The sequence below is a fragment of the Blennius ocellaris genome, assembly GCF_963422515.1.
Source record: "Blennius ocellaris genome assembly, chromosome: 12".
Classification (NCBI taxonomy): domain Eukaryota; kingdom Metazoa; phylum Chordata; class Actinopteri; order Blenniiformes; family Blenniidae; genus Blennius; species Blennius ocellaris.
In genome coordinates, this window is record NC_137661.1 from 19161339 (window position 1) to 19188271 (window position 26933).

Here is a 26933-nt window from a genome sequence, read left to right on the forward strand (position 1 = left end):
CTTTCTCTCTTATCCTTGAGCTTCTATATGCAAAACTTGAATTTGTATCCTCCCCTCACCTCTTTTTTGTGATACCAGAGCTCTCTCTTTTCCATATTTCACTCTTTCTCATGCTTTTAGAAATCATTTTTTCTGTTCCGTATTGATTTTTACCTCATGTGCATGCACAGATATCCACAATTATACCAAATTAGGAGCAAAATGCAATCAAAAGAAATCATTTCCCCGCTGTAAACGCTCTAGCACTGAACCAGTCACATGCTGAGCACTCTCCATGTGTGTTTATCCTCTCATGCAGAACATTTAATTGGAAGGAGATTTTGCTGTAGTCACTCAATCCATACCTATGATCACACCACAGAGTCCGGAGGCCAGTGTTTGCGGACAGATGGCGAAGAACATGGTCTCATTTGTGTGTAATAAGTCGTTACTAATTGTCTGCAGATTGGATCAATGTCCTCTTCTGCTACTGCTCAGATTTCTGTTTATTATTGATGGTCGAGCTGAGGAAAAGCCCCTTCTATCTTATTGATGAGGTGGTTTTGGTGGAGCGAGTGAAATTTTATCAGGATATTTTCTTTTGCAGACAAAATTGGAGCAGTTGGACCACTCGGATTTTATGTCATTTTATTTCCCGTTATCTGTGTGGGCTGGTCGACATGAATAACGATGCACGCCCAAGCATTGCTCTAGTTTTCCCTATCAGCTGCTGACTTAAATCCTGAAGAGCTTATGGATTACCTTTGAAGATGCGTCACTGCCAATTCTCACCATAGCAAAAATGCACCATGAGCAGCATTAATACATAAGCCACAGCTACTGTGTTGCCCTCTGTGGTGTGATTGACTGGGGTAATGGTCATGAGAAGATCACCTTTCTGCTCCTGAAGCCATCCTCGCTGAGACTAGTCAATGACCCGCTACCCAGCTGTCAGATATGCTGCGTGCATCGCTGCCTTTTCCACTGCAGAAGATACATGCCTGCTTGGCTTATGATTCATGCTGGAGAGATATTTAATACCAAGACTGCATGCAGAGATACTTCGATGTCACATTTATCTTTGTGTGACTGAGGCAGATTACTACATTGGGAGAAGTGTGTAGGTCCATAGGTCTATTCAAAAATAAACTTAAATACAGAAAGAGTTAAGAAAAAAATTTATGTTATTTAATGTATCGCTGAAAATGTTTTAAGTGATAATTTTTCTCAAGCAGTTTGATCTTTACTCCAGTGTTTGGCATGTGGCAAGGCTGATTTTTGGAAGGAATAGGTTTAGATTAGATTAGATGTAAATATAATGAATGAAGTAGTTAAACATGTTTTCTGATGTTTTTGCTTAATGAGAGAAAAAACATATTTCTTGAGAAGCAAAGCATGAGAAAAGTTTCTATGAGAAACCCTCAGAGAAACACATTTTTCATCCTTATCTTAACCGCTTAAGTGTATACATACCCTACAAACTTTTTCTCTCTCTCTCTCTCTCAGAGCTGCAAGAACAAAATGCCATTTTCTCTCAGTCCCAGTTTTGGGAGTTCTTGCAGCTTGTTCTTGACACATCGTCTGTTTTCCTTGTGTGGTGCCCAACAACTATTGTGTGATTGATCAGAAATTGGAAGTCGGCATGGTCAATGCAGAAAAGTGAACATGCCACAGGCATTGACTTGTTTTTTCCATCCCCTCCCACGAGTTTTGTGCTTGAGTTTCTTGTGAATTATGAAATGCCCTGCCCAGAACTAGCAGCCATCCGAGGAGAACAAACACATTTCTCTGTTTTGGTTGACTGTGTTAACCTTTCGACCCATTTCACAACTTCATCACTTAAAATTCTGAGAAAGAAGCCAAATAATTGTTGAATCTAATTTATCACACATATTACACAATGTTGCCTTCAGCATGTGGCTCAGCAAAATCCATTTACATTCCATGGCTAATGTTTCATCACCTTATATGTCACATATGTGTGCACCTTCTCATCCCAAGGTTGTCAGTTTAATCCCCATCCCATCTATCTGTGTGTGTAAAAGCTTTTGGGCAAAACAATCAACACTCAGTTGCTCCCATTGGAGAAGAAGCAACATGCATAGTGGGTGTGTTGCCAATTGTCAACAACAAACCTGGCATCAAAGCTGGACTTTCCTTCTGCATGTTAATTTGTTGATTTCATAGTTTGTATCATGTCAATTTTGGGCAATTTTCCCAATCAATATTTCTCATTTTTACACAATAGTTTGAACTCATCTTGAAAGTTGTACACAGAGAATTAAAAACCCTCTCCACTCAGCTTTTTGCCAAAAAGCCTTCAAAATGAAACAACTTCAGTATAAAAAGAATGGAGAGCCTCATCATTGATGGGCCACTATTTAATTTATTCAGTGATATGACCAGTTTGCACTTGATTATAATGACAACCTTCAGACCTTCAAAAACGGGCAGACTTTTAAGCACCAACTGTTTAGCAACTCCTCCTAAAATAAAACAAAGAGCTCTCACAAGTTGACTGCTCATGTTAGGAAATAATGGTTTACATTTTTCATGATGACTGGAAAACTTACTTTTGTACCCCAGAGGGGTAAGAAAACAAACCTAAACCGTAACAGCAAACAATAAATAATAAACACAGCTTATTTTGGTTTCAAGACTGTCTCAATGCACCTCAGCCTTTAGATAAACTGGAGCGAGATCAAGTTATGGATGGATAGAAGAATGGATAGATAGATGGACAGACAGATTGAGGATAGAAATGTTGATACAGTTTTGATTAATAACAAACAAACATGAGCATTGTTGGCATATCACATTGGATAATTTTTCCCTGTGTCCTTAAAGACCATTTTAGTATCATTATAACAATCACCTTGTGGAATATTGTCCTGTATTGTTATAAATAGATAGAACTCTTTACATTCTGATGTAACTGTCTAAACCACAAAAGTAATTATTGTTGTACTCAGACACGATCGGTATAGTTTTATGTACATTGCCGGTGAAGGAATCGCTCACAATCACATCAAACAGAGACAAGATAAGGTTCCTTTCATTATGTTCACTTATGTCTGTCAAGTCAAATGAACCACTTTGAAATGTCATTGATTTCAAAGCAACTGAAGTGTGAATGTGGATGATTGGATGTGACTGGCTCTCTGGTAAAACAATGTGTGTATGTTTTACATCTTATTTTTTATAAATAAAGTGTGAAACACTGACTGATGGGGCTCTTACTATTGAAGTAAAATTATTAAGTGTGTCACATGCACTCTAGTATTATATACATGCTTTTGTATTTTAAGATTTTAACTTCACCTTGACTTCAATCCAGTCATGATCGATATCTGATTTATTTAACTGTGGGTTGCAAGGTACACTGTGAGGACCTCTTCCAGGAAGCAATTGGTGAAACTCAAGTTTACCTTCAACAGGGCCGATGGGCAATTTAAAATTACTAAAATAATTTTTATAATGATAATATGCTGGAGTAACCAGAGAAATCCCATGCAGGCACAGAGAGGACATGCAAAGTCCCCAAATCAACTGTGGGTGTTACTTGGAGGCATGTACTGACCCATATTTTTTCCAGATGCGTTAAAGACAACTCAGCAGCTGCAGAGTTTATCACCCGCATCAGCACATCATTAACCTTAAAATGTGTGTTTTCAAAACACGTTCAATGTTTTTTTTTTTTCTTCCTGGCTGCTATATTAAGAAATGAGCCCATCTCTAATGATTTCTCTCATTCAGTGAATCACTTTTATGCATTTTCAAAGGCAACTTCCCCATCATCACCCCTGCCCAGCGTATTAACAGCGTCCTCGCTGCAGCAGTGGGAGTCCATGGCGCAGTTTCACAGGAAATTGAACACACACCCACGTTATTTTAAACTAGCATGCAATGAGTCAGGGTCAGATAAATAAAGCCAGAATAGACAAACACACACACACACACACACACACACACAGACACACACACACACACACACACACACACACACACACACACACACACACAAACACACACACACGCTTCCAGGCATACATATAAACATAAAGGCTCTGACTCACATATACACACACGTGTGACAGTATTTCCATGCTTCAGGGAAAGCTGCACTCTGTGTGCTGCCCAGCATCTCTCTGCTCATACATCATTAAGTGAGTCTGTGTGTTATTATGGAAAAGATGCAGTGTGTTAGATGGCCTGACAGATTCTGTCAGGGCCTCCAATTCTATCATGATTGGATAATAAAAAGACACTTAATCTAGCCAGTTCCCCAGACCTTAATCTAGCCAGTCCATTTTTTGCACACAGGATAAGAAAAGCCTGACAGTCACTCTGCGCTCTAACCGTCCTTGTCAAATCTTCTCCCTCCCAGCCTCGTCCAATCTTAAAATATAAGAGCAATAATTACGATTTAATCTCCTCAGTCTCCCCCATTTATTCGCCAAAACATCTCACACGAAGAGGCGCAGAGTTATTGCCCTGCAGCGCATACTGTGTTTATCACCGTCTCAATGAGGCAGTAATGTGACGCAGAAAAAAAAGGTCCTTGGTGCAGGTGCATGATTGGCTAATTGATGAGGACCTTGGCTCATCAGTAGGACCCTCGACTCGGCATGTTGTCCTTCGCCTGGCATACCCCTGTTTACCATCAATCATGATAAATAGGGACAAGACAGATGCAACAACAGCCGATCCGTCACCTTGTAGAAAGTCATAGAGACAAGGATAGATCTACACACTCTTCCACCCTCTCTGACAGGGAAGCGGCTTGAGGATGATCTCTGTGAGGGATAATAACAGGGACATAATGCTGGCTCATCACCTGTCATATTTCGTCAACTCTCAAAGCACTGGTTTGATGGTATGTTTCTAGGAGGTGAATGATAAATTCAGTTAACTGCCTCTCCCTCTTTGTCACCCACTGTCCTTTTACAGTGGAAAATAATCCATGCCAGACCAACCCTTGTCTCCATGGTGGGAGCTGCCTGCAGGAAGGTGATGGCTACAGTTGCTACTGTCCTCAGGGCTTCTCTGGAGAGAGCTGCGAGATCGGTGAGTCACTGCCAGGTCATGTCTGTGTGAGGAGGTCGGCAGGGGTCAGCTGCTGCAGACATTGCTGTGTCACTCTGCATGATGGAAAGACAGAGACAAGCATATGCCATACTGCCATTTAGCAGATTGTATTCTGATGTGCAGCTTGAAAATGGAAGTTTCCCTCTCTGGGCTTTGTTCCCTTATGTTTTTGATGGACTCTGGATCCAATCTCAGTTTACTGCCTGCTCTTGCTGTCAGGTCCAGTAGTTTTGGATCAAACTTCCTGTTTAAAAGTCAACAGGGAATATCCATATGCTGCAAGTCAGCCCTTTGTGCCAGAGGCTGTTGAAGGTGCACTATAAATGCTCAACTATGTGTGCAATTACTTCTCTGCGAGGGTGTGTGTGTGTGTGTGTGTGTGTGTGTGTGTGTGTGTGTGTGTGTGTGTGTGTGTGTGTGTGTGTGTGTGTGTGTGTGTGTGTGTGTGTGTGTGTGTGTGTGTGTGTGTGTGTGTGTGTGTGTGTGTGTGTGTGTGTGTGTGTGTGTGCCCTTCTGCCCTGGGAGCAGCATGCGGCTCACCTTTCCACTCAGCTGTGTGATGGGAGAATGTGGTTGTCAGGAAATGGCGGCACAGTGATATAGGTGTGTGAGGCAACGTGCGTGTGACAGATACACACAAGGACACACGGGCCACAGAGGAGTCGGGAACTCAGTGAGGGGTAGAGTGGCTGATTAAAGTGCAATGGCAGCAGCGCATGCTGGAAAATAAAAGAAAGAAGAAGCAGGTGTTGGTGGAAATAAAAGTAACTTTTCATATGTTAAATAAGAGTGAAAGATTTCAACAACAATGTTTGGATTGAGCTTGAATGCAATAGCAGTGATACGAAAGTTCTGCCTGAACCTGAAAATGCTGTATTTGTCCTCTCGTCACCTTTTATTTATTCAGAATTTAACATGTAGGTGAGGGACGCTGTCCATGCACTGTTAATCAAACTACTTCTTCTCAGTGGCAGTTGAATGCAGATGTCTGATTATATTTTTTAGGTTGACATCATCTTAAAATGTTGACTTAAAAAAATGTGGTCTTCTTTTTGACATTTATTATACACAGCCAATCAACCTGTGGTCAGTCAGGATTTTACCGTTAAATGTGCATTTCCCTCAAACTGTATTAGATTTTTCTTGACCTTTGTGTTCTTTTCATGCTCACAAATGCAATTGGGTTGAATTGTGGCTTAAAAAGTCATTATTAATGGAAAAGGGTCACAGGTCAGGTGTCAAAGGTCTCGGTTGGCGTATTGTCCTGGGTGTGATTATCAATATCTCTTCCTTGGGCTATTGCTTGGGCCCATAAGCAGGTAATATGCAGCATTTAGGCTTACTTAAAATGGAGATCAATTACCAATCTGCTGTTGGATCAATGTTTGTGACAAATACATTTACATTTCACTGTTTCAGCAAAGTTTCATGTTTATACGGCAACATTTTGCAAACCATGTGGAATAGCAGAAGCGCTGAAAACTGTAGTTAGCATCTCAGGCTAGGAGTTAGTGCTGTTGTTTGTCTTTGTATTGAAACCACACATACCCACGCACAGAGAACAATACGCTCTTAACAGTAACAATGCAAGTACACGGACATTGGTATGGAAAGATGTTGATCGATATGATATGATACATATGATAGAGTTGGATTTTTATTGCGGTGACTGTGAGCTATAAAACGACCGAGTCCCATAGAGCATATGGACTGGGAGTTATGCCACTCTGGAGGCTGTCATCTTTGTTTATTGTCCATCTACTCACGCATGTGTGGGCTATTTACCACAGTCATGGTGCGGATGCCCAGCAGCAGCAGCAGCCATCGACAAGGGAACATGTCCCAAATTTTGCCAGAAAGTGTTGTTTTCCCCAGTTTATACAGAGACAGAGCATTTTCAAAAAGTTCCACCTTGGGAGCCGTTTTCAACAAGTTTCATTTTAAGTGCCTCCGAGTACTGTTGTCATGTAAACAGACATCCTGAACGCAACGAGAAGTTTTGCATTTTCATTTGAAATCGTTGCTGTGTAAACGTCCTTCGGTAGTGTTTAATTGCTGTTGTAAGTGATACTAAAGTGTTGTCATGTTGATTAGATGTTAGATAGCTGCATATGAGATCTTTTTTGTGTTAATTAGACCAAAGGCCAAAAAGGTTAATTGTTTGGAACAACAAATGCTTGACCACAATTTTATCAGGATTGCACTTTGCTACCATTAACTGTCTTCCTTTCCACATTTGTCACTTATATTTTCTTCATTTATAGCCAGCTTATAAAAGACTTTCTGTTTTTCTGCCAATTCAAAAATTATTCAGAAATAGCTTTGTGCCTTAGAGATATATGGGTAGGGACCAATTTGACCGGAGAGGGTAGACTCACCTCGGCTTTGCACAAACCCTTCTGGTTAATTATTTTTACAATGGTTGTCCGGGAGGCTTCAATGGAATTTGGAATATTAACCTTGATATTGCTCCAGATAAAGACAAGTCTTTGAGATTACACCAATACTACTACTACTACTACTACTACTACTACTTCTACTACTACTACTACTACTGCTACTACTACTACTACTACTACTACTAATAATAATAATAATAATAATAATAATAGTATTTAGCAGTATTTCTTAATGGCTGAAGACAGTTAGACTTTTCTTCTTCTTTTTTAATCTTGAGTTTGTGATTCTCACACCATACCACCATTGTCCCAAACATGTACCAGCAGTGGTACACGAGCTAACTGTAGTGGTATGTAGGGCCAAGTCAGAGATGTATTTTTTAAATCAAACTGATTTGAAAATACATCAATATAGATCATTGTATCAATTAGTACAAAATGTTGAATGAAAAAAATTTGAAAATACATGAAATGTGTCTTTAAAGTAAGTATATAAGAAATATGTCCATGGTTGATAGAGTGAGCCTCCTCTACGGTATGCTCAGTTCAGACATAATGGTGGAGAGCTTGATATTTTCTCAGGTGGCACACAATGAAAACTTTGAGAACCACTATAAAGAACACGTGAACAATGGCGCAGTGATATCTTATGATCATATATTTGCATTCTTCCAGTAAAATATTTGAAACTAAATACATTCCAGACTTCATTGACTATTTAGATCCTTTTAGTATGCCTTGTACAATCTGGTGGTTTCAGATGAGATATGCCTCTGGTGCTGCTGTCGGTGTAGACGACCCACTAGAATAGAAACTGAATTAGTGAATATTTGCAGGATGTGTCATCCACCATTTGGCACTGTTTCAAAGGAAGAAAATATGAGGAAGTTTGAAAACACACCAATAACATATTATTTGACAATTATTTGACACAGATCGGGAGATGAAGAAGTAGCCTCGAGCCCATTGACACAAGATGAAAAATAAAAACTGGGGAAAAGTATTTTTCATTTCACTGGGTCTTTAAAAAAGACTATCTCCCCTTATCTGCATTCCTCAAGCCGCCTTAACTCATTCACAGCTGTCAGCGAGGACACCTGTGCAGTAATGTGTCGCACTAACACTAAAACTTAAACTATAGGCGGTAGTATCCCATTGATCATCGGGATCGGTGGGTAAATTCTGGATCCTGCAGCGAAGGAGGTGATTAATGAGGCACTCCACAGCCTGCCAGTTTGACGGCCATGTGTTGAGATATAATAATGAATTATATTTCTCCTACCCTGTTCGTGGACATTTGTTTTTAGATATGGGGGAATAAAGTATAGCCCAAAACAAAGAAGAAAAAGAATCATTCTTATGGCATTTTTACTTTACTGATGATGTCCAAATAAAAAAAAGCCTAATATTTCTTTCTTAATGCCCTATTCCATCTTACAGTCTAGACAAATAAAAGCAACCATGCACATACATGAATTTAAAAGATAATAGTGTGATTGTGTGATTTGTCTCCTACAAAGATGCATGAAACTTAATCATTAATTCAGTACATAGAAATATTTGACGATATCACTTAAATTTACAACACAGCTTCAGGTAACTTCACTTCGACTGACTGATGAAGTAAAATCACATTTGAAGCCTTGTAACAGCCACTGCTCTGCAAGAAAATAGACTAATAAAGCTAATAAATTCAGTGCTACTAATCCGTGTATGAGCCCACACAGAGAAACTGTTATGTTACCATGTTATTATTCTACTGCATAACCTTGTAACAAAAAATCAAAACAGAACCTATAACGCACGCTCAATATTTTTTTACAGGCTTTTAGCATTTTATTTATAATGTTTGCCTATAAAGTCATGAAATACCTCTCTAAAATTGTTTATTTGAATAGAGATGCACCTTGAAAGTTAAATCCAGGCGATATAAAGTGCAAGCAATCTTTTAGAATACCACATATCTGCCAAATCAGCAACTTAAAGGGTATTGAAATAAGCAAAATCTGTTTCTCCATGTTCCCTTGGAGAACATGAACATCAATTAAACACACAGGCATCTTCAGGGAACTCTCAACATGACACAATAGGAAATGCCCCGGTATAAATGAAAATGGTGCCGATAACAAGCAGCTGAACTGGCCTAAACTGGCCTAAAGGAGGTTGAGACAGTGGTTAGCACTGTTCGCTCACACCAACAAAATCCCCTGTTTGAATGTGCTGAATTTATGTATTAAATTGGCTTTTTCCCCACCTGCTTGCATGAGTTTCACGAAACATGCCTGTTGGGTGAAACTGTGACTCTAAATTATGTGCTTGACTGATAATGTTTCTCTTCGTGTTGAGGCAACCTGTCCAGGGTGGACAGGTTGCCTCGAAATCGGCTCCAGCCCCTATAACTCCAGTCGAGATAATGCTGGTACAGAAGATGGATGGAGGCTTCAGTTTGAAGGTCTTGGCAATGCACACAAACTGGCTCACAGTTGCAAAGTCATGGCTGACGGAGAGCGCATCATCATTTATGTCATTAAAGCTGACTTACCTCTGGGTAAATAATTTGAGGATACCATCAAAGACATGAATTTCATTGGAAACATTGTTCAGTTGGTAATATTAAAAGGAAAGTGAACAGTGACATGTCCTCAATATATGCGAAAGCATGAGCCCAGTTTTATTTAGCTTTCTGTAGCTGGTGTGATAAATTGACAATTAAACATAAGCAGAGAAGTCTAACTTGCAGGCAGCATAACTAATTATGTTTCTCGTTGTGAAATGTCAGTTATAGCATGGTTTTGGTGTGTTAATGATATTTTTTTCCACTTCATCATTAACAGCAAGGCACAAACTCCATGAAGCTGATGTGAGTGCTATAAATGTTTTCAATTAACAGCACTGTCCCTATAATAAGCCACAGCCATATGTAATGGCTGGGACAGCTGTTATGGAGCTGTTAGTGGGGCTTTTTCCATGTGATGCGATACTTATCTTCCTGTGTCATTGAAAGGTGTGATAGCATATCGTAAGGTTTAAAATAAGTCTCTTTATATTCATCATTGACTATAGATGTGAAAATAAGACCTGTCTACATGCACCAGCTCCACAATGATTAATATTAATGAAACAAAATCACGTCTCTCATGTAGATTCATCTTACATATGCTTACACGTGCATATTTGCATCCTGGGTGGTGGGTTTTGTTCTTCTGAACTGACATTTGTGTAGTTTTGCGCAATCCGTCTTGAATTTGCATGTGATAAGTCAAAATATCCACAATGGAAAAAGATTATTCCAACATTCATCACAGAAAAGGAAAACAGTGCCAGCTTCCACTTTCAAACAATATAACCTCAGAGATTGACAGTTCATTTATGACCCTGAAATTGTGCTTTGAAAAAAAATTATCAAATCAGCATTGTTTGTTTTGCACATTCAGGTTGTATCATACATTCCTCATCAGCAGATTAAGTTCCTTCAGTCGCTCCTGAGTACATTGAGTCAGCACTGATGAGACATCAGAGGGACTCAAACTCTAGGAAAATTTGAATCTTCTCTATTTTATGATAGGAAAAAAAATTCTGATGAAGATACAACTGAGTTCAGACAGCTCCAAGACAGACTTCGAGAGTTTTGAAGATAGTACCCAACATTTTTAGTTATTTAGGCTGAAGACACAAGCAGATTGATAAGGTCTGATGAGTTCAATTAGAGCAGTGTCTCTATTTTTCCATTTAAATTGAGTCTTTGCCTTTGTGTATTCTAAACAAAAATGAAATTTAATCATTTTTGACTGCAGCAGCTATTTCTGTTCAGTTCAAATGTGGTTTGTTGTGGGGGAAATGCATTAACCTATCTCTGTCTATCTGTGAACAGAGGTCAACAAATCACAGCATGTCTAAATGGAGCAGGAGTTAGGGAAATTATTTCTGGCTGACTGCTGTTTGCTCTTTAGAAAGACCTCAATCGGACAATCAAGCCCTCTGTCAAGAGAAAGATGGAGAGTGGGCAGGTAAATAATTCCAGGCTGTGATTCATTTATATTCATGGAGATTAGCAACAACAACACTGTTAAATTCATTCAAATGAGAATATTTCTATGAAGTCAGAATACAAATTAATTGCTGGAAGATGACGTTTGGTATTTTTTATTTTAAATTCAAAACATGCTGTGGGGGTCAAGACTGTGTATTATCCTGTTGAAAGGAGGAAATTACTCTGGTCACACGATTCTCTCTTCCTGTCTTTTGACCCCTGTTCGGCCTCCCCTATATCCATCTCTTTCATTGCCTTCTACACACCCTCCTACCCATTTTCTTTGTCGTTTGCATGATGAATAAGATGAGATAAAATCACCTGTGCTGCTTCAGAGAGTTCAATGATCTGGTCAAAGTGCCACAGTCACGTTTGACGTTTTTACTCCTAATTTCCTGCATGTTCAACCAGCCTCGTTCATTTCTTATTTCCCTCTCCAGCAACATCTCAAGAAAATCAGAACCACACTGAAGTGTGAAGCGTGTATACACACTGATACTATCAAACTGAAACGGGCACTCAGTAGAGCGCATACCGTCGCCAATGCCACATTTCTTTACTGAATCGAGTTTGCATCGCAAGCATGTTAGCGGTGAGCTCATATCGATACTGGATACTGGATCATTTCTGGATACTCACCGTACCTTGATATTAGCTGCGAGCTCTGGAGCAGAGCAAGCAGTGTGCTAACAGGCGACAAAAAGCAGCTTCCTTGCTGCAGCCCTGACTGACAGCTCACAACAGAGGAAATATCTTACCTCTCCGGGACTTGTTTTGTTTGAAAATCTAATCAATTGGTCCTTGGATGATGACAAATCATCCCTGGAAATGTCATGCAATTTGGATCGATAGTTTTTGCAAAAGTCGGTCAAATGTTTACATACAAACCAATAAATACATAATTAAACGCATCCAATAACAGAATGGAGTAGTAGTAAAGTAGGATCAAATTCACAGGTGGTTGGTTAATTTTATTAAAAAAAAAAAAAAAAGTAAAACAGCAGCATGTTGATTTATATCTGGGAAATTTCCTGCCATCCAGTTTTCTTATTTGTTGTTTTTTTGTACAGTCAGCATACTTTTTTGCCCTTCTCCTCATCTACTGGCCTCACTTCCAATCATAGTGATTAGATCTGTGTTATCTCTTCCACTTCCCTTCTCTCTCGCTCTCTCTCTCTCTCTCTCTCTCTCTCTCTCTCTCTCTCTCACACACACGCACACTCCATATCACTGTACCGTTCCTATGAAATGTAATTTTTTTTCCTTCATTTAGTTCTCTGACTGCATCGTTATATCGAAGACCCCAATTGCCCTCTTTCATCGCCCGTCCCCTCATTTTCTATCCTGGATACCTCCTCTCCTTCCCCTTTCTTTCTAATTTACTCTTTTTTCTTTGTCCTCTTTTTATCATTTTTCTATCCTCCTCTTTTTGAGTCCATTGTTTCTGGACCTCCCTCACCTCATCTCTCTGAGCACATTGGTCATTGGCAAGACCTGCAGTACAATGTAGTATTGAAATCGCTCTGCAGTGCAGAGATTGTGTCGCAAACAGGCCTGAGGACCCCCCAAATAACACATTTCATTTCCTGCTGCACTTTCTCACTTCGCCACCACCCCTAACCTCCTGTCTTTCTGTCTCTTTCTCTCTGCCTGCTCAGTATTTTCCTGTCAAAGGCCAATACAATTATTCATACAGAAATGTCTCTGTACTCATGCATAAAATGAAAGTTATTCAAGCTCACACACTCACTCACCTGCACACTTGAATTGCCAAGTGTGCTCACAAACCCATATGCAAAACATAGATTTTTAAAGTATTTTTTAACCACCCACCTGCCCCCTCCTCTCTCGTTCTCTCTCTCTCTCCCTCTGACCTCTTGCAAACACCTGTTTGTAACCTGTCTTATATAAAACCAACATGTTCCCAAGATTATATGAAGAGCTGATGCATTTCTCATGTTTGAAGAGGCCGTGAAAATCGCCCCTGCTGGGCATCTCTGCTAACTAATTCATCCTCTGGGACCAACTCCATCAAATCTCTCATGTGATTGATGCTGAAAGATTCATGAGGTTGGGGTTATTATTATCAGTGGTCCATGCACACCACACCTGAGTGCCCACAAATCTAAGAAACGGGAGGAAAGATGAGAAGAGAGAGTAATCGTGGCTGTGGCTGGTTTATAACAGGATGTTGACATATTTCTCAGCTGATCCTCACAAAGCCCATGATATTGCGTAAACTGAGCATGAGATTGCAAGATATCGAATACAACGATGCAAAGAGCAATAATGATAATAATTGAGAATGTAAGGAAAGTTATCAAATTGAGAAAGAAACGTAAAAGGATAGATCGATAGATTTGCAGTAGTTGTGAGGGTACCGAGAGTAAGACAGTTGGAAAAGAGCCAGTGCTGCCATGCTGCCATGCTGCCATGCTGCCATGCTGCCATGCTGCCATGCTACCACCCCTCAGGACATCCCATTCATTTCTTCATTAAGGATGAGATGGATTTCTATGTTCGGCCCCAAATCTTACAACTTTTAGTGGCTTGGTCTTTGTGTTTTGACCGCTATTTCTTGGCATCTCGTCGTCTAACTTTTCCATTCTGTTACATCCAACTTTCCCGAATTTGAAGATAAGCATTTGGAGAGCAATTCAGAAAACAAAAATAATTCACAAAATGAGTGATCTCATTGTGATTTCATACAAATTGCACACAAATGAAGGTACATTCATTTGTGTGCAGATCATTGAAGACATTTTGTGGCATTACACTATGGCAATTTTATGGTGAATTAGGTTCATTCAGAGCAGCTTTAGCAAAGTGACAATGGTTTAACAACAAATGACTCAGCACAATGACTCGGATGAGCGCTGCGCATGGCTGAATATGACAGTGAGGGTGCAAATGGCCAAGCACGTGTCCTCTGTGATTGATGGCCAGCACTTTGTCTCAGTTTGTCGGCAGCTGAGCAGCTCTTAGAGGGTTATGATTGGCTGGCTCCAGCTGTACCCCCATGCCTCATTAATTCCTCCACACCACTGGATTCCTCAATCAGCATTATGATTGGCTGCACCCCCACCACTACCACTGTGAATACTTGGTGGTGTCAGTACCCTGACACCACCAAGAGTGCCAGAAAAGCCCTCGAGTGCTGATTGGGGCTGCAGAGGCTGCAAGCTCACTCAGAAAGGAAAAAATAGGATCAAATACATGGACATAGAAAGTCAATGGTGCAGTTGTGTACCTATGTAATTGGCCTTTTTTTTTTTTTTTTACACAAGCTAAGAGATGAGTAGATTGCATCACTTCACACCCCATCCTCTTCAATCCTCTCAGGACAATGAAGAACAAAGGATGTTGTGGCTGCAGAGTTGCATGAAAAACAGCTACAGGACTCATGGTGTTGTGTGCACTTGTCTAATTGATATAAACACACCTGCCGATTAATAAGCTCCAAACCGATCGGCAGAATTCAGCTCTCAATTTTTATTAAATCTTCATCCTCTCTCCCGCTCAGATATACACACAGATTTAACACATATGGGGTTGTCTTGTCTTTGCTGTTCTCTTTTTGTAATTTAATCACCAACTAGTGTGTTGATATCAGTGAATACGCATGCATGCATGAGGTTGATTAACTCGTAAGTGCTTACGTTTCTGTTTGTGTGTGTCTGTTGTGCTGAGTGGATGGGGGCAATGACTGTATACACTCAGTGACAGCTGTAAGAGGAAGTGAATATTATGTAAAAGCTGTTCACATACAGAATGGGACAAATTGATTTTCCATGAAAACCAGCGTTTGAGTTTTAAACGGGTCACAACCAGGCTCAAATGGTTGCAACAAAGAAAAATAAATAGAAAGCCACCTCATATTAAATGTTAAAACAATATTTTCAACACATTAAACTAACTAAAAATGTATTTAGTAGCAAATTCAACATCTACTAACATGGAATGTGGGAATTTGTAACATCTGATAAATGTGGGGAGCGATATCATAGTCACTGAATTTCTACCCAGATTCGTTTATGAAGAATGCTCGACATGTTTCACAATGCTAGCATACCTCACAATTGTGGCTTTTTACATTTTATTACTGCCTTAAGACAGTAGTGGTTATGTTGGATATTAAGGTCACAACACACCAGTGACTTTTTCATTATTCTAATGGTTTCAAGACATCCCTCATCAATAGAAATGAATGCCCTGGAGGCAGGCCATGTGGTGTTTAATCATATATGTCTTTGTGTGGTTTTGACAAACTTTCCACTTTTTCTCACAAATTACACTCATTATGTAGGACAATATTTTAGTTGTAACTAATTCACATTTGTAATAGACTGAACTTACAGGCTCCACACTAGTAAAGGCAAGCACAGTTCATAATAATTGTCTGTCTCTTCCTAGTTTGCTGTGATTTGATCTGTTCCAGCACACTTTATAGAACAGGCAGCTCTCATTCAGTTTGCTTGCTTTGTTATAATGTTCCTACACTGGCTGATCGTATTCATGCAACACAATTCCTCACCTCATAACACTTGAACTGTGACACTGAAAGTAATGTTTTATAACGTTGTATTTATTTTGTCCAATGTTATGAATCTCAACCTCTGCCAGGAGCCTATAAAAAATAGTGTTGCTTGATTATACTGTTCCTCTACTATTTTTTTTTAGATAAACACAGATTAAATCAAGCTTACCATAATTTTAAGAAAAATCATTATGATATATTTAAACTGACTGTAATCTATAACCTAAACCTTAGAAACCAACTGCTCTTGCTGCTGTAAACTCCTCATTTCATCTTTTTGAAGTTAGGACTGAGATCTTCACTGACATATGAATACACAAAGACATGCAGTACTGTACACACTGCTGTGACCTAACCCGAGAGAGGAAGGAGTTTTTTTCTTCTTTTTTTTATATCCCTATCTCCATGGCAGCTGGCCAGAGATGCAGAAGAAAATATCCAAAGACAAAAATGAGGCAGAGGCAGATGGACCAGGCAGGCATGAAAGAGAAAAAGACAGAACAGAAATGATTGAAAGGATAAAATCTTTGTCTCGGTCTGTGTGTGATTGACTGTCAGAGCTAAATTTGCTGCAAAATAGTAAATAATTCTTCCTTAAGGTTTGCCAGTGGGTGCTGACTTGATTCACAAGTCATTTCTTTACAGAAATAGATTTGAGGACTGAACATCAGAGCTCGATCCACTCAGAAACATATGCTTATATAATTTCACTGTCAGTGATTAATTGATTCAGACAGGACGAAGGAAAAAAATAGATAATTTCACTCTACTATTTCCACTTTAAGTACGTCAGAAATAACGACAGGAGGCAGAGAATAGCCTGTCATTCATCCCTCTGGGGAACTGCTCTACTTTAAGTTATTGTATTTTTTAAGTGTGCAAGCCCACAAAAGGACTAAGACAGAAGGAAGCACAGGAGGGCTGAAAAAAACAAAAAAAAACAAGATACATGCAAGGATCCTTCCTTTCCTTCAGCCAAGAAAAAAATGAAGAAAACAGAAAAGCAAAAAGGAGGGGATGAATAAAACTGAAGAAGTGAGGAGAAGGAGAAAAACTGTTCACAAAAGCTGTCCGTTTTAAGGTGAAAACGCAGCTCCTTTTAAACTGAGGTGAGGTGTGTTAATGATCACACCATGGGTGTCACAGAGAGATAAAGCTGTCAGAGAACAGACTTAACACCACCTGGCCCAGAGGGACGCTGTCACAGCTAACACCAGGGGCCCTAAAGGGACACCTGTAAACCCTTCTAACTCAAAGGAAATTAGCCTGGTAAAGACCCACGGGGTGAAAGAGGATAAACTTGCCATTTCGAGATCTCCAGAGGGAGTGAGAGGAAATAGAAGGTGAAGAGACTCGGAAGTGACTAATGAAAAAGTGTGGCATTGGATAGCAATGACAAAAGAGAAGCAGAGAGAGAGAGAGAGAGAGAGAGAGAGAGAGAGAGAGAGAGAGAGAGAGAGAGAGAGAGAGAGAGGAGAGAGAGAGAGAGAGAGAGAGAGAGAGAGAGAGAGAGAGAGAGAGAGAGAGAGAGAGAGAGAGAGAGAGAGAGAGAGAGAGAGAGAGAGAGAGAGAGAGAGAGAGAGAGATGATGATAATGAAAAAATAAAGAAATGAAAAGAAGCCTGGCCTGTGAGTCTGTTGTGAATTTCCTGTCTTTTCTAAAGTCCTGCACATCCATTTGCACTCTGTGAAATAAATAGTGTGTGGCTGTATGATACTAGTGGCACTGTGGCAGCTTGCTTGGCTTCTCCTGTTCCAGGCTTCTTTTTTCCTGGATAACCCCCCCCATCTTCCTTATAAAATATAAACAGAAGAGGGAGCCAATGGATGTACACACACACACACACACACACACACACGCACAAAATGGCGTCGGCGTGCATAGTCAGGCTGTCAGAAATGAAGGCTCGCAGAGCGATGTGGGATGTTGTGACACTTTTCCTCATTACTTTTTCCCAGGCTGTTATGGATGTTGCAACGGTGCTGTCAACCAAAGCAAAGACCTGTCTGAAGCTCACTGTGGGCACATGCATTCTCACACACGCGCGACTGACACATCCACGATCCCACATCTACAGTGGAATCTGAGAATTAGGATGAATCTTCTGCTGTTTTTGTATTTCATGTTGCAGCATGACTTTTTTTTTTTTTGGTCTACAAAGCAGGCTTTAAACTCACTTTGCTCACTTCCCCTTGACGCACAAGAAGATCTGGTAAATGCTGACGATTTGGGTTGTTGCCTCCACGCAGCTCCCAGTACCTCTTTGCGACTGTGAGAGGTAATTGCGTCTGGGGTAGTGCTGAGTAACATAACCTTGTTCAGCCCAGCATCTTTGGGGGGGGTGAAACATTTTCTCCATTTTTACCAGATATGCTGGGATAAAGTGATGTTCTCCTAACTGTGGGTCCTCTGATAGGTTGATCGGTGCTGCTCTGAGTGCAGCGCGGGGGCCTTGGGCTGAAGCAGAACTGCTGTGTTGTATCTGTTTTCTCTTCTCTCTGCAGATCCCGATCAATCTGTAATCTCCCTGCACCCAAACACAGCTGAAGGCCCAGGATTCAGCATACCTCTCACTCCAACACACAGATGGTTGTGTGTATGTGTGTGTGTGCGTGTGCGCATGCATGTGTGTATATGTGTATCTATTTATGTATAATCTATCAGCTACTCCCCAAAAATTGTGATCTGAATATTGCAATGATTAGCACAAGTTTCGCCTCCCTCCACAAAATCTCGCTTTAAATGCAAAAACACATGCAACTTGCGTTTTGTTGTACGTGATCACGTGCAATGTCATTCAATTGTATCGATGTAATAGTCTGGCAAACACAAAACATGAAACTTTTCAGTGATATTTCAGTCACAGATTTAAATAGTTGGTTTGTTAATCTCATGAGGATTAATCCATGAGTAATTCTGGTGATAACTACAACATTTCCTGATGTCATGGCTCCCCGCCAAAGTGACAGTATTTAAATTTTAGTCACTCCTTCACCTTAACGTGAGGGAACTGAAATCGTTCCAAACATTACAAAGTTGACTACTTGTAGAAAGTTAATCACCTGGTGGCCAATGAATACAGTTTATGCTGAATGAAGAGCGGAGCGAAGCCTGGTGCATATAATGAGGTTTATCCCACCAGGCAACCGTACATTTATAGCAGCTTAACTAAGAAAGTGGTTGAGGATGATCAGATTGAGCCTTATCAATGCGCCAGTATTAAGATGTTTGCCTTCGGAACTGAAAGCAGGAGCTGGTTCCACATGAGGGGACTGATAGCTTAAAGCTCTGCCCACTATTTTACTCTTCAAATTTTAGAAACCCTCTAATAGGTTTTTGAGAAAAATAGTGTGGGATGATGTGGTGCTATCAGATCCTGTAAATCACTGGCTTATATCTACAAATAAGAGCAGCTTTACCAACGCCCCTCTGACAAAGTGACTTACAAGAAAGAGAGAAGCAGTCTTACTTGAAAGAGTTCAAAGTGGGAGGCAAGAGAACAAATTGCTCTCTGGAGCTACAGTTTGGCTCTCAGACCTACACCGGCACACATACATCAGCATTATGCTTGCAGCTGTGGATATGCAGCCTGTAAAAACACAAATATCTGTGACACACACCATTATACTATAATTTTGTTATGCTTCATATATACCGACACACACACACACACACACACACACACACACACACACACACACACACACACACACACACACACACACACACACAGAAGCATGAACTATCTTCACACAATCTACCCTGTATACATTTAGAAAAACATACAAAAGTGTTGTTCATGCCATAGTAATGGGCTATAATGCTGCTGCGTCCACGCTGCACTCGGCAGCCTTATAGCTATTGACACAACACAACATGGTCCATTGAGTGGGCATGCTGTTTGGACGAGCAGCAGTTCAATAGAAAGGTATCCATCTTTGTAGAAGGGCATGGAAATGTCAATGCCCCTCAGCAAGCTAAAGGAAGTCAATCAGCTTGGGTCTTGCACTATGAAAGATGACAAACACAAGGAGCCTTTCAGCAAGAAAAGAAAAAAAAACCTTTGTGTGGCAAACATTTCCATTTCAAAGCTCACAGATGTCAGGTCAGTTTATTTTTACATTCTGTCGTCTGTGACTGGGAGGCAATTAGAAGGATGTAAATATAGCGACTTGATCTGTCCCTGGTATTGATTGATAACAACGCACACTGACAACCGATATATATTTGCATTGTGAGTGGGTTTGAGATGGTGTGATTTGGAGAGTATCTGTGTGCAGTTTCCTGGATGTAGCTCCTCCTCCGAGGTTTTAATGTTAGCCCTTCTTGGCTTCCTTACCTCCCTGTCAGCTGTGAAGTCTTAAGGTGGCATTTACTGGTTCAAAGGTGTTCTGTGTAATTGATCAGACCGCTGTTTGATCTGTGCGGCTGGCATTTACTTCCACACAGAAAAATATGCTTTCCCCCAGCTCCAGTAGGACAAACAGGCTTTCTGATGTTCGTACCTGCCACTGCCAGGAGTTGGTTGTAGATCAATTTATATAGCACATAATGAGACTTCTTTCATTCACCTCCGACCCCTGCCTACATATACTATCTTAATGAACAGACACAGATGTGATCCATATTAACACACCACACTGGTGAATGTAAAGTTGTGCACAATACTGTATTTTATTCTTATCCTAGATTCTCTCAATCTTTGATTTTCAGTCCTCATTAATGCCTTCCTCTCTCTTATTTTAATGAAACATCCTTCTCATGGTTGATCGCTTCTGCCTGTGAAACTTTGTCGGAAGAGGATTGTCACCCCATCAGTATTGCAAGTTTTAAATAGCTTAAAAAAACACACACACAAAAAACAATCAATCTGCTGTAGCTATGAATTCCACATCTTACAACACTCTCAATCAGCCATCAGCTTGACAAGGAAATGGCTGCAATCTTGACCCTCTCGATAGAAGCTTGTAGATTTAGACATTGAGAGCCCATTTACTCCCCCTCAACAGCTCCCATGCTACACAGTCAATGCCAGTGGTGTACCTATGAACACGTTTGAATAACAAATATCTTTACACATACATTTTGGACTCTGATTGGAAATTGTTTTAAATTTAAGTTCATCACTAATTTAATTCAATCAGAGTATACTGTAAGTTATCGGGACCTTTAACTAAATTAAACGAGATAGAATTGATTAATGCAAATATAACTTTGAAGAAATGTTGAAGTTGCTACTTTCAGACTTGTAATGAAAGTCAATATGAAAGTCAAACTGTTTTCATATTTATTTGTTGTAATTGTTTATTTTAAGTTTTGATTTCTACCCTTCTGAAATCCCCATTGCCACACTTTTAAAACTTTTAAAACTCACTTTTACCCATAAGAATTTGGACACAATGTCAATCTTTGTTATCAGACATTGCCAGAAGCATGAATTCTAATGAACCAAGCTTGCATTTTGTCAATTGTGACTGTTTTCAGCATTTAGTGAATCCACAAAACAATGACTACTCACTTCTGTTGCTCAGTTAAAGATATATTTTAAACCTACTAAATCTTCAAAAAAAATCAGCCACTCCTCGTGTAGATTTTGCTCATTATGATCCCACAACATGTTCGCTGCCACCTCATTAAAACTGGAATTTAAGAAATGTGTCGTTGTAATGTTAGTAATTTCTTAGCATTTTAAGAGTTTGCCTGTTTAAAAAAATATTTATTGTGGAACAATGGATAGGACACTCCCTATTCTATAACAGTGGTGTATGTTTTATAGCATAGTTACTAGACCAAAAAAATAATATGCCATGTTTTAATGCCTTCCAGTCTGTGGCTGAAATATAGATTTCTCTCTCCAAGCTTTTATTACCCACAGAGTGGACTCACTCTTTGCTGGACGTTTCCTGGTTAAACCCACAACAATTCATAGCCATGAAACTGCTGATTGCGGCTGAAGTCTCATTTATACAATGGAGAAAGAGCCATTTACTTTTTATTTGGCCTCAGCATTCACAAACCCAGCAGCCGGGGCAAGAATTGAAAGAATAAATCTCACTGTTGAAAGTAGAAAAAGACCCTCCAGAGGTGGCAAAAAAAAAAAAAAAAAAAACCTCAACAAAAACAGAAGCATGTCAGGGAGGACGGGCAGGTGATTGAGTTGATCTTGAGCTGGATGTAGCTCTGGTCAAGTAAATAAGTAATAGGAATTTAATCTAATCTAGTGAATTGACAAAAAATCCCAAAAGGGAAATGGGAAAGGCTGCCCCAAGGCCGTCTCCCACCTGATTTCTGTTAACTCCCTGTCTATTGCCGTCTCCGTGTCTATTTCTCTGTCCCTTTTCAATTATTCATACTGTAGTTTCAACACATGCCTGCAGTAAGCCTCCAGATATTGTCAGGTCCTCTTCTGTTTCTGTGTAAAGTCTGTGTCTTATCTGCTTTGTCTCATCCTGTTTTATTTCGATAGGCTACTCGCCTGTCTGTCGCCATCGCTGCACGCTTGTTTTTCCTGTTTGTTTTTCCTCTGTGTGCATGATTTTCGTTAATGTGCCCCACCCCAATGGATAGAAACCCTCTTCCCTTATGCTTCTGTTGCCAAACTGACTTTGTTCATCTGTGTCGAGACATTCCACAATTCTCCTCATGATATCCGTGTTTTCTAGAGTTTTAGACGTTTGCTTACCTTTTTGAACTTGCCTCTGGATTACCCCTTCTAGATACCTTTACTACCTTACACTTCAAAAAACAACATTTTGTCCTTTACTCCTCATGTTGGTGTCTGCATTTGGGTTCTCCCAGGGATTCGTGACTGCTCCCTCACCTTGTTCCTCCATATGCCTCCCTGTTTCGCGAACTCACCTGCTCTTCTCTGGCACAAGTGCTAAACTATGTATATAAAGCTTCTATAACAACCACCATAGCACCACATGCACCTTCTGCTGCTTCCCTCCATTAATAAGGTTGTCTCGCAGAAAAGCTGGTCGGGTTGCTCGCATGTTAGCGGCACCCAGAAATTACCACCGCGGCTGGCACCTGTTTATCCCTCCCTCCATTCCTCTGCCAGCAGATAAGTGGAGCACCGGTCCCGTCAACTCTCCAGAGACAGTACCAGCGCCCGGGCCTGATTTGGTTTTATTGCGGAGTGAGCCAGAGAGGGATAGACACACATACAAATGCTCAAATTCAATCCCTCACACGCATGCACGCTGCCACCTGTTTCAGTTGGATGGTCCTCCCACTAAATCAGCTGGGCAGAGTGTCCTTTGAGTGGACGGGCCTGCTGCACGCTCGTCCTCATCACACTGTTCGAGCAGACAGAGGCAGACGCGTTCGAAGAACAATGTTTTTTCATGGCCATATGGTGTAAAGTGGTAATAACATTGTTTTATGAGAACAGTTAGATATTAAACTACCCCCCCCCCCCCCCTCCCCCCACCCTCCAAAAGGGTCTGTTGCATTACACTTCTAAACAGGTTTGTATCCAACATTCTGCCAGTGAACATCAAAACAAAACCACTATGAGTGTGTTTATATCAATGGCTGCACTTTGAATGCAGAATTAATGGACAGTAGCAGTATTGTGAAGGTTTATATGAATGAGTTTATATGAACAATTAAAGTAAAAAAAAAAAACTCCTGCTGAATGATTTGCCTGCTTGAAAATTTTGTATCCAAATTTAATATGAAATGTGTCTTAATATAAAACCCTGCAACCAATGGACATATCTTGATTATGGTTTTGTACTTTTTCCCAATTTATTCTATTTTGACCAAGATCAGAGCCTTGCTGAGATTGGACAGTGCAAAATCTGAAAAGTTCAAACTTATTTATTTGAATCAGTGGTCAAACCTGAGCCAAAGGTACAAAAAAAAAATCATCAGACAAAATTAAAAACTAACCCGATGTAGTCCTGGCCATCCACTGACATCGCATCTGGGACAGTTTTCTTGTCCAAGACAAAACAAATCAGTCGTTATCTGCTCTGTTTTGCGTCATACTTAAGAGACTGAATGAGAGAACAGGAAGTGAAGTGTGGGACCATGTGCAGTGCCTGGGTACAAAATAAAATAGCAAGTAAGATCAAAGCAGGTAGTTGACACAGAACCCTTGGAACAATGAATATTTTTTTATGATCCGGTCTCAGATTAATTTTTTAAGATATTAATGGGACATTTTGATACTTTGGGAACACGTGCTCTGAAACTGCAAGCGTGAGTGAAGGCAAGTCTGAAATCACTGCGTCGAGTGCAGAAGTGTCAATTCACTTTTTTCGTCTTGAGAAGGTCACACTTGCATAAAGAAAATTCAATTACAAAAAAAAAATTGGAAACTTTTTTTCCGAGATCATTAATTTGGTCATGGGATAATGACATTTGCTCCTGGTTGTGGATGATGAGATCTGTGTACATCTGTCTTATTAGCCATTGTGTTTTACAAACTTATGTGAATTTGACTGAAGGAAGAAGTTAATTCCTGTTGGCTGTAGATATCCGTTGCTCTGTTGTCCACACTAATTGCTGGTGTTTAAAGTTTATTGATGTCGGTGCTGCTGAAGTACAAGAGATAGACTGACATTGCTTTACCCCTTTAAAACGCTGTTTGTTGAAAGCTGATGCCGACTCATTTGTTTGGGTTTTTTTTTTCTTCTCTCACAACTGTATTTACGACATACTCATCTATTGTTTGCAGTGAGTGTCGAAGGGGAGTCCTATGTCTGATGTCCCAATACCACAACCAGCCTTCATCGACAATTTCACTTGATTGGAGCTCCTCAGTGGTTCATTTTTTATCATGCCATCCTGATTAATACGAAAACTTTAAATTGTGTTTCTCTGTTTTGTTTTGGTAAATCTTGAAATTAAAATGTTCAATTATCTAAGTTTTGTTCAACTTTGGACACTTTTCTCTGACTTGATGTTTGGGCAGACAAAAACACGTTTGCGTGTTTTTTAATTATTATTTATGCACAACATAATTTCAACACTGTTTATTTAGCGTGCTCTCCATCCACAGCAAGGTGTTTTGTAGTCAGGTGCTGCAGCACAATCATCCGCACGGTGATATTTTCACTCAGAGGAGGTGGGAACCGGACAAATCCCACTTGTGGCATGAAAGTTAACAGACTTTGAATTGTGTAGTGGGATTGCATAGTGTTTGTGTGCACTTCAATTCTGAAGTGTGCAGTTTCTAATCCCTCTGCCGACAAGGTCTCCACTGTGGGTCTCTGAGCAAAGCACTTGATCCCCAGCTCAATGCAGAGCACCGCCGCAGCCCACAGCTCCTAGTGCTTGTAGCTAAAGTTAATAATGACTGGAGAGGGTTAAATGCTGACAAGTCATTTTCCCAAAAGGGACCAATAAAGCATACTGTATTCGTCATTATAATGATGTACGACATTGCACTTATTAGAATGCATACCAGTACTTGCTTTTAAAGGACTTAAAAGCCTCAAAAAATGATCCAGGGCTCAGATATTTTTTTAATAAAAAAAACTTGGGTGGTTTTGATTTCATGACTTATTTGAAAGTATTTTAGTATTGTGCAAGGTTTTTTGCTGGCCTTCACTGATATATCTCAACAAATCATCCTACCCCCAAGGTCTACGTTCATTTTACATTTTGAGGAATTTGAAATGGTTCTTCAAATTGTTCGAACTGACATATAATCAGCAAACGTCTGAAGAGCTGGAAATCACTGACAGTAGCCGACTAATACTATGAGCTGCTGGGAGACTAAGCAGTAGATTTTTGGGACTTTCTATGTGTACGCTGTGGTTAAATAACATGTACATATCAATCCTATTGGTTAAAATTACATAAAAATGCCAGAGTGATGAAAAAAGAAACGTCACACAAGCACAGGGAGAACATGTAAACTGTACCAAGAAACTGATTGAACTCGAAAAGCCAGGCTTACCCGAGAAGATGCTACATTAAACATCCCAAATAAACAATGCACCAAATTGGCATTGCTCGATTCATACATACCTTATATTTAAGGGGGGGTGGAGCAGTTATTGAACATTTGCTTTTTTTTCCTAGTCTTTACAATTTGCACCCACTTCTTCTGATGTTTTGACCCAAACTCACAGCTCACGGCGTGCAGTGTTTGCGCCCTGGTTATCTCTGCTTTGCAGTTTTATTCTCTTATTGTATTTTACTTTTCCTCCCGATGAGTCAACGCACACACAAAGACAGTTTTACAGGGATATCCAGCGTTACACTAAACCAAGCATCTCATTCCCACTCCTCCGTCAGGGTCCCTACCTCCTGCATCAAATTCAGCTTTTGATATCAGCCAGCACAAAGCGGGGCACTATAGCGATGAAGCTGTCATGCTGTTTATCCAAACAGACTCTTCCGCCACAAACGCTGTCTGCCTGCAAAGCCGCTATAATCCAATACTGAAAGTTGCCAACTCCCCGACTTGTATCATTTCTCATCTGTATTTCTCCACCCACTCTTGTTTCAACACCTCCTGTTTGTAACTCTTGCCTCTCTTGAATTTCTTTTTTTTCAAGCTGATCTTCATCCCTGCATCTTTCCTGATACATTTCAGGCTTACTCCTACCTCCATCTTCTCCCTTCACCTCCCTTTCACCTCCCGTGACCTCTTGTCAGAGCCCCAGGGACTCTCGCATTGTTGTGATGGCAGAGGATTGTGGAATACCAGCTGCAGTTTTAATGATTTTTACCCCCCAGGCCCTGATCGTCCAGAAAAATACAGTTGCCATTTTTTTTTTCAACATGAAGAGAACTCTCACCCCTCAAACGCCTCTGCAAAATATGTATGTGGATTTGCATTTGTTCACAAGAATTTAAGATTGCTTTTGATATTATCCAAGAGAATTGGATCCGTGTATGTGTTTTTGTTTCATTGCTGCTAGCAAGACAACTGGT

At 40.2% G+C, this 26933-nt stretch overlaps 1 protein-coding gene across 1 annotated transcript in view; it reads left to right on the forward strand.

The window, feature by feature from the left end:
- ncanb (neurocan b) overlaps positions 1–26933 on the forward strand; it is a gene marked incomplete at its 3' end in the record, with an annotated part of 120943 nt that overhangs the window by 54133 nt on the left and 39877 nt on the right. Inside the window, exon 9 of the mRNA XM_080506282.1 lies at positions 4930–5046. Coding sequence (XP_080362408.1) covers positions 4930–5046 — 117 coding nt within the window. The remainder of the gene's footprint in view (positions 1–4929; positions 5047–26933) is intronic.